We start from the raw sequence: 12,663 nt of genomic DNA on the forward strand, positions 1-12,663 counted from the left end.
AGAAACATTATCTCTCTCTGGTTTAAATGCAAGAACCAGATCCCTGAAAATAACATACAATAACATGAACTGACGTTTCTTGAGAATCTACAACTTGGTAACCTTAAAGCAGCATTCTAAAGCAAACTGGCTTCTTGTATATAGTGATTAATTACCTTGATGGACAAAACAGAGAAAACTGGAGAACAGCGACAACCTTTATCATATTTGAATGTTAGTCTGTTCACACAACAAACAAGTTCATCAGATGTCCCGGTCCTTGTCTTTGCCCAAGATAAAACTAATACAGATATTCCTTGTTGGATGAAGGAATAAATTAACTTCTCTCCATATTGTATATTCCTAACTTGAAGTCTTAAAAGTTGTTTCTGACTGTCCTTTAGGGTTCGGTAGTAGTATATCCAACTTGAACCCAAGCTCTAATCCGCTTATTGAATCTAAACCTTTTCAAATCATGCAAACAAAACTGAATTTATAAAAGATTGGATAAGAGATTATTTTACTTGGAAAAAAATCCAGGTGTTCTTTTTTACAAACTTGGAACAGGATCCAAAATGGAACCAGCTTTGAGGACTAGAGGTCTTGACTGATCCAAAATATCGGATCTGAAACAGACACATAGGAAACCTCCCCAAACCTGACATGCAAAGACTTATTTTTAAAAAGAGATACCTGAGGTGACTCAGAACAGCTATGTAATAGACCCAAAATAATTATACCCAGTCCAAAATGTGGTCGACCAAAACCACCCCTAATAGAGCGAGAACACCAGCACTGCAGAGGCATGATGATCCACCAATCAACCAGCAGCCGCAGTCAAAACCAGTAGCAATACATGTCATTTCTCCTGCACTTCAGTTTTTCATCAAAAGACACATCTTTCTCTTGTGATGATGATAATGACGGACCACTTTACCAGAGCTGATAGCAAGTCCTCTAGGGTCCACTCAGGTATTAGACAACTTGATGAGACTCAATATGATTTGGACCTGGGGAGACTTGGGTCTCTCATCTGATCTTGGTTACTTGAAAACAAGTGGACTCTTGAAGATCCCTAGTCAGAACCCAGCCCTATTGTCCTCTGAAATTGAATAGTTGAGATTAGGCAGAGGAAGTATAACAGAAGTGATTCACAGATTCATATTCATAGTTGTGGTGCATACATGTAAGAAATATTGATTCAGAATTCATATTCTGAAAATTGGGAGAGCTTGAAATAGGGGCAAAAAATAAAAATATGCATTAGAAATACAGCAGCCATGATAGAGATGTTAGTGTTGTGGCTTTGCTGAGAAGCAGTTGCGTGTCTGTGTGTGTGTGTGTGTGTGTGTGTGTGTGTGTGTGTGTGTGTGTGTGTGTGTGTGTGTGTGTGTGTGTGTGTGACAGTGCTTGAAGGCAGAGATATGAAATTGTCCGTCCTCTCCTTTTGCTTATCAAAATGCTGCTTTCATCATTTTACGACGTGACAGCAAAGTACACATCTGTAAAACATCTCTTATCATTGCCTCAGTAGCTATTTAAGCCGTGTGCATTGTGTGAGTGTGTGTGTGTGTGTGTGGTTGGGGGGGGGTTGCTTTTAAAATCCCCCCAAGACTGGCTTATATCATCACAGACGCTCCCTCAGCATCCTTTTCTGTTTTTTAATGACGGTTGCAGAAAAGAAGCTTCAAATGTTTCCACCATGGTGCTCGGCAAAAGGGGAGGGTGTGTGGTGGAGTTCACACAAGCAGCCGAATATTTTGGAGGAATAAATTAGCAGCTTGGCACTTTGGTCATGCGCCAAGACTTCTGGGGAGTAATCCAGCACCTTGGAAATCCAAGATTTGGAAGTCATATTGGATCCACCATAATTTGAGGTTAATTGAATTGAAACCCCCCCCCCCCTAAAAAAAGAAAAGAAAAAAATCAGCATAAAAATATGGCATGTCCTGGCTGTTATGTGCAGCTGGTTTCTTAACCAAAGGAGCATTGCTGCCCCCATTTCACTGTGTCTTCTTCTTTGCTTAGTTTTCATGTTTGTGATTGAGTTGTAATTAATGCCTCAGAGGAAGATGCTGTGCATTCCTGCAGCAGAAACAGATGGAGGGCAGCGAATGTGCGGCTGTTTGGTAAATGGGGTCTGTGGAAGTGACCCAGGCATCGATGATGTCTGAGCCCTCATCATGTCCTGGACTTCACATTCTAATAATGACTAATGTGTTTGCCGACGTCAGTCTGCTCTCATTAGTGTGATTTATAGTCTCGCCAATTTTCAGTAAACCAGAGGAGCCGTATTCCAATTTATTCGGGTCAAATTAACCATTCATAATTATACACAGTAACCTTTCCTGCTCCCTTCTCCTTCGCTGAATGTGCTATACATGCAATGCAGATGTTTATTGTTTAATCTCACTGGCAGTCATTAGGAAGGTTATGTAAGAATCGCCCCATGCAGGGCAAAAGTTTAGCCTGAATCAATCTCCGAATGGTTACTAGCTAATGGGCTGATTTATTGTCGTGTTATGAAGGTGAAGGCTCACCCTTTCCTCTAAAGGTGGCACCGACTCCATGGAGCCCCTCTGCCTTTGTTGCAGGGTCAAAACCCTGCAGCATTTATTAATGCCGTATGGAATCATTATAATATCAAATAATTCAAATAAATCCGACTGACTTAATAGCAGTAATTATTATTAAATGTTACACTCTGCGTGTTAAAATGTACATCGCAGTCAAAACGTATGAAGGAAATAAGTCCCAATACTTCGTCATACCTTGTGATGTGTCTGTGCACCAGCACGTTGGATTTGACACGCAACAGTGTCTTGTGGTGTTCAGGTGCCGTAATTCAGCTTTAAGGAGGTTTCAGGGTGTTTACGTCCATATTGTGTGACCTGTCCCACAGTTTTAGGACAATACAATACAATACAATAATAACCATGAAACTTAAATTGTCTTGACTGCCCAAGTCGGCCCTGACCTCTATCAGCCGATCACAAGTTTGACCGCAGAAGATGAGGCTGAAGCAGGTGAAGCTGCATGGCTGCAGCTTCAGGCCTGGCAGAGCATCACCGTCGAATATACCACGTGTATGCTGAAATCCGCGGATCATGGATATGGTTTTGACACAAAATTCTTGTGACATGATTCTATGTATCATGAAAGAACATAAATTTGTCCAACATCAGAGATTATGCTGTACTGTTTATAACATGGTTTCATTTGATGATTGTAGGCAATGTTTTAAATAATTGAGCAGAAATTTTTTATAGCATTATTGAATTTTTGCATCAAAGTGATAAAGTGCGTGTCTCGACGTGTCAAGTTTTTAATTTGATGGATCGGCCAAAAAGCAGACAATCCCATCTGGTTATTTAATTGCATCCATATTGCTGTATCCATATTAATCCTGTATGAGAAAAAGGGCTACAGTTATTAAAATGTTCATCTGATGTGGATGTAAACACCCTTAAATTATGGGCTGAAAATCAGCACTTTATCCTCACTGTAATGGTTCCATCTCAAATGTTTTACTGTAGTTTTTTTTACCGTAGTACTCGTAAATAATCCATCACTTGGCTTTAAAGAAAAATTTTGGCAGTAACTTTAACACATGTAACAGGGGCTAATTTGAGCCAGATCACTTCAGGCAGGCTGCTTCCCAAACAGGGCCTTCAGTATTAACCAGCAGAGGCCTGTGTGACAGTGTGATGGACAGCATTCCTCACTCTGGTCTCGATTACTGCTCGGTTCTAATTTGGTTTGCTCTGCTTTAATAATGTCTGGTCAGATATGGTCCTGTCCAAATGTGCTGGCTTGGAGTGGCGTGACGGGGGATGTGACGGTGGGATTTGATGCTGTTTGACTTGAGGAGATGGGCTGTCATTTACTCAGGCTCATTAAAAAATAAATCACAGGAGAGAGAAAGGAAAGGAGGATTGGGATTCAGGGGAGTTCAGAGGAAGAGAGACGGGACCTGCTGTGTCCAGGTTTACTGGTTTTGTTTGGTCCTAATGTCTTCGGCATCTCAGCTGTCTTTTTGGATCAGCAGTGCCTCCACAAGAGGCAACTGCTACCAAACAGAATAAAAACAGAAAGACAAGCCGAATGAGAGAGGAAAGATTAAGAGAAGGAGCAAAGATGTGACAAAAAAGAAAGTGAGAATGAAGCAGGAAGGGAACAACTGAGTGCGGAGATAAAAACAGTCATTTTAGCAGCTGCGGTTTATCCTGTGAAGGTTTGAAAGGACTGCTGCCTTTCCTCCATCCTTTCGTGTCATATTCAGAATCCAATTAGTGGATGTGTTGGAGGGGGGGGTTCTTCAGTGACAGTGGCCCATTTGTAAGAACTATTATCAATGAGGAACGCCGACAGAGGTAATATTTTATTAATGTCTAGCCTGACTGCCTGTATCCATCAAATAATGGCCCCCTTTTTCAGTCCTTTAAAAACTATACTTGTGTTGAAATTTACAGACAGGTATAGAGAGGAGGAGGAAACGGAACACAGTTTCTAGGAAGACTGTTGAAGTTTTAGTGATGTAAGGCTTATCATAAAGTTGTAATATAAATCTGATTTACAGGGTTATGACTTCCATTGCATTCCTCAATAGAGCCGCTGTTTGCGAAAAATGTATGTGTGCAACCCTGCCCTTCTACATAGAACTTGGAAATAGAGAGGTTTATGCATGACATCATCTCCAGACTGTCACATCAACATTTAAAAGCACAAACAAGGATTGAGCACATGGGATTGGAAAATACTACCACTTCCAAATTGTCTGATATGACTTTAACTGATTAGTACCGAGAGGACGCTCCCAGTCAGTCTGTTTTGGTATTCTTCGGCATACAAGCTGCAGCTCAGCATGTACAGGACAAGTTGAGGGCAGCGAGTCTGTACGAGAGCTGGTGTCAGCCACAGGTGAGTCAAGTATATGGGTTTGCACGGGTTTTGTAGTCCCGAAGAGTTTCAGCAACGAGCGCGTACAGCTACGGTAAAGCCCAGAGAGGAAAACTCGATTCAGTCAGTCTCCACCTGCGCTGCTAGTTTGAGCTTGTAACACTGGCAGTTGGTTTGATAACATGTAATAGCTAAACAGGTGGGAGAAATGAAAGCGTTGTCAGACTTTGGAGTGCAGCATATGGCTGTCCCCTGGAGTCAGTACGTACCAGTGTAAATTAATTCGTATCAAACTCACAAACATACCTGTAGAAAATATTTGGTTTTTACTTTTTGGCCAGCAAAAGTGTTGATAACAATGAAGGAAGATGTCACCCAATACAACTACATAGCTCTATGTCCTTTAAATAGATTGGGGGCAGCACTGGCTGTTGTCTCTCTAGTGGAATTTTTGAGGATACAGATATGAAATAAGAGCAGCCTAACCCTTTAATTTGTGGGGTAATGATGTAGAAGATGGATATTCCAAAGACAAATATCAGTACTTCCAACAGTGACGTTTGGATTCATTTTTCGAGGCAGTTTGCATGAGCTGGAGCGTGAGCCTCCAAAGACTTGCTTTAGATAGGGCTGTCAACAAATATTCTAAATTTGATTATATGATTGAATTGTAAAAACCATACTTCAGATTTTGGTCAGTAGACGGCAAAATTGACAGATAAACTTGTATGCAAGCTATGTAAGCTACAGTTAGCCTACCGTTCCAGCACTAGCAACCTGAGGCTACATCCTAAAAATACGCACCCAAGTAGTTATGTTTTGCCTTCTTATGGCTAACTGCACAAAAATAGATATATGAATGATTTGAACCTATGTGTTTGTTTGTTTGTTTGTTTTAAGAAGGAATAATCAACCGTCATTTTTGGGCAGTTTTGACAGCGCTAACCGTAGACGACAACTTTGGCTGAAATCAAACAGTTTGTGTTCCAGGAGACCAACCGTTAAATAAACACTGCTGAGTCATGTCTGTCTGGTGGAGACAAGCATAACATCAAATTTTGGGTGTCTTATTATCACATGCATCTGTTGTTCTATAGTTAAGGTGGAGAACACTATATCTTGGCCAGGTGGTTCGTGCCATATGGTATGTTATCAAGAATTCCTCCAATCCAGATGGAATTTCATGCAAATGAAATTCAGCAAGATGCTGAGGATTGAAACAGAGACTGAAAATCCGGGAGATGATCGATGGTATTAGAAAGATGCCTTTATGCATATCTGAGATGGATAGATAAATAGAGTTTCATAAGGAGAAAAAGAGGCAGAGATAGAGAGAAAATGCACTGGGGTTTTGCTGACCTTTTTCCGAACCATAATGTTTTATACTGGCCCTATAAATCATGACCACATCACATTATTTAAACCTAAAAAGTTTACAGTGCTTATTCAGCATGGTTATAAAACCGGCTGGACCAGGAGTGATGATCTGTTTCATGGTGTTTCTCTGTGATGCTTGACAGTGTCTCAGCCTTGGAAACACAGTGACAGTAGACAGACAGCCAATGAAGTATGGCCTTGAGTCCAGCTCCAATTTTTTTTTATTGAGCTGTCAGAACTTGCTTGACGTTTGAGCAGAAAGATTTACAGGCAGCATTTAGGGCAAGATTGATTTCTGTCTAAGGCAGCTTTGCTGAAAAATATGTATGTATAGCCCTTTCTTTGATTGATGCTTTGTTTCAGTTTTTGGTTTGCACTTTCCCTCTTTATCTCTGTATTGTTTCACCTTCCAGTATATTGCAGCATATTTGCTCTTCTAGCACATGAAACTGACCGTTTTCCTCTCTCAGATTTATTTTGTCACTGGAGCTTGAGAAAGATTTGAAATCAGCTTCTGAACTGCCAACAACTCTTAACAACTAATCAGAATTTTAGAAAAAAATGCTGTTTTTTTTGCCAGAAGGCTTTATGACTGCACATGTTTGGAGAGGCTGATTTGATTCCCCTTTCATTCCTCACAGTTGCAGTCTTTCCTTTTAGGGTAGCATTCTGTCTAATGACTGCAGTAAGGTATTAAAAAATCAAGTGAAAGCAGAAAAGTGAGTAAAAATATGAAGTTTTCCCAATATGGGTGAGAGCGTGTTATAATGTAGAGTCCTTAAGGGAAACATTTCAGTGTGGAGCATGTGGCACTGGCAGATGTTATGTGTGATGATGATGGCTAATGGTTTAGTTTTCTTTTGATCTTTTTTTTTGTAAGCAAGCATGTTAGTGAGGTTTTGCCATTTGTGGACAACTTTCTACAGCAGAACCCTTTCATGCCGGTAGAATCTAATTTACCTGATGTGTGCACACAGTGATCAAGGGGGTTTTAACCTGTTGTGTTCTCTTGATGAGAGTGATACCATTTTATATTATTTTCATGCATTCATCCTTCTAAATTCGGTTGTCTCTCTCTTTCTCTCCGCAGAGCACCTAAAGGTGGCACTAGAGGAGTACATGGTGCGGATGCCGAAGGTTCGCATCTTGAGGACGAAGAAGAGGGAAGGGCTGATCAGGACTCGCCTGCTGGGAGCCGCAGCCGCCAAAGGAGAAGTCATCACCTTCCTGGACTCTCACTGTGAGGCCAACGTCAACTGGCTGCCTCCACTGCTAGGTGAGGAACATACACACACACAACTCAGCATTACATGCTTAAATTAAACCTTTCCCCTCCTAATGTGAACCCAATCATTAGTCTATCAAATCAAATTCAATCCTTTTTCACCTTTTTGCAAAGAACACCTCTTATTCATCAACAGTCTTGAATCCTTGTTGGATGAACTGTTACAGTTTTATGAAGCTTTTTTTCTCTTTATTTTACAGACATTTAACAACAAAACATAACAAAAACAACTTTGCATTGACCTCATACAACATACAGTTACACATTTTATTTAAGAAAATGGATGGCAGTAACGTATTGGAGTTAGCAGTAACCCTTCATGCCATACAGTACCCTTTGCCACACCTATAAAATGGGTATCTCCATTATCATTCTTCATAAATCAGTTCATCTCTGCCACTACTGTTACTGGAAGCCGTTAATCCAAAGTTGGGTAACAAGGCAAGAGCTCAGTTGAGACCAAAAAAGGGCTACTGCTTCAGCTGGCCCACATTCTGAGAAATCAATGAATGGAGCATATAAAACCCAAATATTCAGCCTTAACATGTGACTAAAATCCCCTGGATCCCCCTGGATCCCCCTGGATCTACTGTTTTTAATTTGGGGTATCTGCAGATAAATATCACTAAACTGATTTGGTGATTGCTTTCAACAACTCTTCACCAGTGGTTTTAAAACCTCGACGTCAGGATGATAGATCTGATGGGTCGTGAGATAAATAACAGGATAGTAAAAGAGGAAGAAAGAATCTTTTGGCTACAGATATATGTATTTTTTCTTACTTTTTTCTTCTGGTTAAATACTGGAGATTTTTTACTTTTTCAGGAATCTTAAAAACTATTAACTACTAAGGGAACAACACGCTTTCTTTGAACATTTCAAAGCTCTTAGACACCTGCAATCTGTTATGAGGAGTATGAAGGCATTGCTTGGCTATAGAAGTCCAAAGCTAAAAGGATTGGGAACTACTTCGCTACACCATCTGCTGCAATTAACGGTTTACTGACCCACCTGCCTCTCCCTGTGTCTCAGACCGAATCGCCCAGAACAGGAAGACCATTGTGTGTCCGATGATTGACGTCATCGACCACGACAACTTTGGCTACGAAACACAGGCAGGGGACGCCATGCGAGGAGCATTCGACTGGGAAATGTACTACAAACGGATCCCCATCCCAACAGAGCTGCAGAAGGACGACCCCAGTGAACCCTTTGAGTGAGTGCAGTTATTTTTAGACACATTTGACATTTGTTGTGTAATTGTATTGTCATAATTTTATTTTGCCGTGAGTGCATCCATCCGTGGCACGAGTGGCCCCAGCGGCATCGAAACCCTTCAACTGGGTGTGTTAGCGCCACGCTCTTTTGAATCAGCTACACAGAACCTTGTACCCCTGATTATTTACTATAGGGTTGTCTGAGTGTACACGTCTTTGTAAGCCCTGCCCTGCTTCCACATTCATACTGGTGCTGGGAAGTTCGAGCATTTCCTTGCTTTGTATGCCCTTGTTATATACCAGGTCCGGCCCACTAAATGTATCGACCACAAGAGTGCAGGGCAGACTAACATGATACATTGGTATTGATTAGAGGTAAAACAATATGCATAATTATCTGCCCAAGAGAATAAGCTGTAGGCTACATAAATCTGATGACTTGTGAAATTGAGAATTATTTTCCTTAACTGTGGTAATTGTGTTTTTTATATATGGGTATTTTTTACGTTATATAAACAAAACTGTACGAACTTGTATGTATGTTGTATCATGGCAGTAGCATAAATACGAAATGACCTGGAGACTATAAAAGTATTTATATCAGAAGGCAAAACAGTTATTAACTCTAACAGGCACTAAAATTTGTGTAACTTAACTAAACTGCAGCAGCGAGTCTCCAAAGTCGCAGAAATCAGGAGTAATATCCTCAGGATAAAAGGCTACCCAACACTACTGTCTGACTGTGGTCCATGAACGGATCTGGCAAGCCCCGAAGCTCCCAAGTCTGGTCTCTACGGCATTCTTCAGCATGCGGGCTGTAGTTCAGCAAGTATGGGAAGTGCCAAGGGCAGTGAGCGTGTACAAGAGCTTGTATCAGCAGTAGGCAAGTCGAGTGTAGGGGTTTGTATGGGTTTGTAATACTGAACAGTCTCAGCAGCGAGCATATAGTACAACTACGGCAAGCCCCAAGGGGAAAAAAATCACAGTCAATTCTGTGACATATAGAAGACGAATAGACAGGAGAAGGCTGTTTCCTGGTGGCAGTACATACGAGTTTAAACTCAAATCGTATCAAACTCACAAAAGTTCAGATTGTTCATTTTTAGCCAGCACTAATTAATACGCACACTTATACTTCGGTGCTGCCCTGGACATCCAATGGAGGCTCATATTCACTATAGCATTGTCCACATCCACATTAAGCTGCTGAATCTGAAACTGAATCCTTTCCATTACATTTTTGCCCTCTTTCCAAATTAGGCAGAAGGTTTTTACATCCAACTAGCTGTAGACTGTGAGATACAGTTGAAAGCTCCAGGAAAAGATATTCTTTTTAATATCATGATGGTGAATTTCCCACATTATACTGCTCAACTAGCTGTGGAAATCGTTAAAAGCATTTCACTTTGTTTCTTGTGCTGAAACGGTATGTAGATTTACAGAAAATGATGAATGAGTTATTTATTGAGCAAATTGGCTACCATTTGCTGGTTCCAGCATTTGTGCCTCCAAATGTGAGGATTTAATACCATTCTCCGTTTTGTATCATTGTGTGGAGATTTGGACTGTTCAACCTGGTTCACCAAATGGCGTAGGTATAAGACGCCAATTTCTTAAGTCATTTTGCGTGTTGTGAATCAATGTTCTGCTTTTCACGTGTCATTTCACACCATTTAGCCTCTAAAGACTTATATTGTGCAGAGACCCTAACCCTAACCCTGTCACCATCGTGTCAACAGCCAATGTTGTCATTAAAGTTTTGGTCATGCACCGTCTCTTCACAGTGTCAGTGTGGGCTAAAAAGCCTTAAATGACACACGAAAAGCTTAAAAAATGCGTAGACATGACACACAAAATGTCCTTAAAAATGGCATGCTATTTATACACCTGCGTGCCATCCCACGATATCACCTGGGACTGTTGGATGACAGAATAAGCTCTTTGACTTTGTCACCTTGAGCTTTTGGAAATTCTGAAAGCTATTTCTTTTCTTTTTTTTTGCAACTATTTGCAATTTTTTGACATTGTTTAGACTAAATGATGACTTGGTTCACTGAAAAATATTTTCAGGAAATTTAATTTAAACAAAAACAAGTCACAGATATAGGGTTAAGTTACTGTATGATGTTAGAGCCCCCGGGTAATACTGCTCCAGTGCAAACAGGAGTGATAGCTCTTGGCCACAGTGACCTTCCTGGACATGCAGCAGCACAGATAGGTAACATTTAAGTAATGGAAGCCAGAATAAATAAACTATTCCCAGAGACAGACTGTGCTATTAAGGCCAAATAACTCTGCATGTGATGCCAGACACTCCATTTGTGAGCCTCGAGGGACTAGTTCGACAACATCTCTCCATGTTTGGATGCCAAACGCTATTTGGGCGTCCTGGGAGATGCAGTAGGTATCATCAGGCAGGGCGGCTGTGGTGCAGGAAGATAAGAGACTGAAGAAGAAGAAATGAGCTGCAGAACAATCAGAATCAATCCTCATTTCATGAATTAGTCTGCTCTTCTTGCCCAATGAAATGACCTTCATCAGTGAGAATCTAATTTGAGTCGCAAAGATTTTCATTTTCATTCTGATTGACATTGCTGCAGCGCAGATTCAGGCACAGTGGGATGGCAACATCCATCTTGGAGGTGTGTGTGTGTGTGTGTGTGTGTGTGTGTGTGTGTGTGTGTGTGTGTGTGTGTGTGTGTGTGTGTGTGTGATTTTATCCCTGTTCTCATGCCTCTGTCGCTGTCTCCTCTGTCAATGCCATCACCTCTCGCTCTCTCGCTCTCTCTCCCTTCTTTCTTTTCCGTCTCTCTCATCCCTCCTTTGCAGTGAGCGGTGAACTCAGACCTTAGCACTGTCTCCTTCTCTAGGTCAATAGTCTGAAAATTAATAGACTAAATTGTGAGTTGCAGTATTCATGGACCACTGAGTTAAATCTTTTTTTACTCCAGCAAACCGACAGTTGCCAACGAAGGGGTGAAGAAAATGATACTGACAAATATTTTCAAAACAAAGGCAGAATGTTCAACAACTAGTAAAATAGGATAAACTTGTCAAAATTATGATGTAAATCAGGAACTGTTAATCAAAGAATAAATTAGGAAGAGTCCAAATCTATCCGGACATTAAATCCCAGTTTCTGGTACTTGACAGTTTTTGATATTGATGCTACAGACAGATTTCGATCGTTATAGAAAGGGGGAATGTCAAACTGTACAGATGGCTGCAAACAAACTTACTTAAGTTTAATGACGACCTTGGTTCATTCATGCTAAAGACAGAATCAGTAGCAGAGAACGACACTTCGACAAAGAACAGAGCTGCCTTAAATACAGTAAAAGATTATCAGCTGGTCATCAGCAGTTCCTCCATTAGTCTTCTTAGTGTCACCATACATGAGTACTGCGAACTCTTCTAGACTTGACATTGTTCACCGAGACAAGGTCTAGAGTCCCTGTCATCAGAGCTGAGGTAGACATGTTTAAATATGGGATCCTGCTGAACTTGTGAACCTTTGTCCCTTATGCTTGTGTAACACTCAAGCAGGAAAAAATACATACTATTATTGACTACTGAGGTTTGATAACACAGCCCTAGGGGACTGATAAATTGTTTGTATTTCACTTTTTATGATGATCTATTTTTCTAGTTGCTTTCAGAACTGTTCAGTCAGTGCTAGTCAGTATTGATTCAGTGCAGCTGCATAATGGCTGCAAGTAGAAGTCTGCATTTGTATTGTGCAAATCCAATTTGCCATTGTGTTTCTAATGTGATTTTCTTTTTTGATAAAATAAAATGTAACATCAAAATGGTTGATAAGGTAATTACAGCCGTTCAGAGCTGCACAGTTCTCTCTCCAGCTTCCTTAAAAAGATCACAGGAATAAATGTTTCAGAAATCTTGCGT

At 40.7% G+C, this 12,663-nt stretch overlaps 1 protein-coding gene across 2 annotated transcripts in view; it reads left to right on the forward strand.

The window, feature by feature from the left end:
- Positions 1–12,663, forward strand: part of LOC120802471 (polypeptide N-acetylgalactosaminyltransferase 10-like) — a 91,691-nt gene that overhangs the window by 52,943 nt on the left and 26,085 nt on the right. For both annotated transcript variants that reach the window (XM_040150330.1, XM_040150331.1), the window contains exons 5-6: positions 7,346–7,531; positions 8,573–8,756. In XM_040150330.1, coding sequence (XP_040006264.1) covers positions 7,346–7,531; positions 8,573–8,756 — 370 coding nt within the window. The remainder of the gene's footprint in view (positions 1–7,345; positions 7,532–8,572; positions 8,757–12,663) is intronic.

Source organism: Xiphias gladius, chromosome 17, assembly GCF_016859285.1.
Source record: "Xiphias gladius isolate SHS-SW01 ecotype Sanya breed wild chromosome 17, ASM1685928v1, whole genome shotgun sequence".
NCBI classification, from domain to species: domain Eukaryota; kingdom Metazoa; phylum Chordata; class Actinopteri; order Istiophoriformes; family Xiphiidae; genus Xiphias; species Xiphias gladius.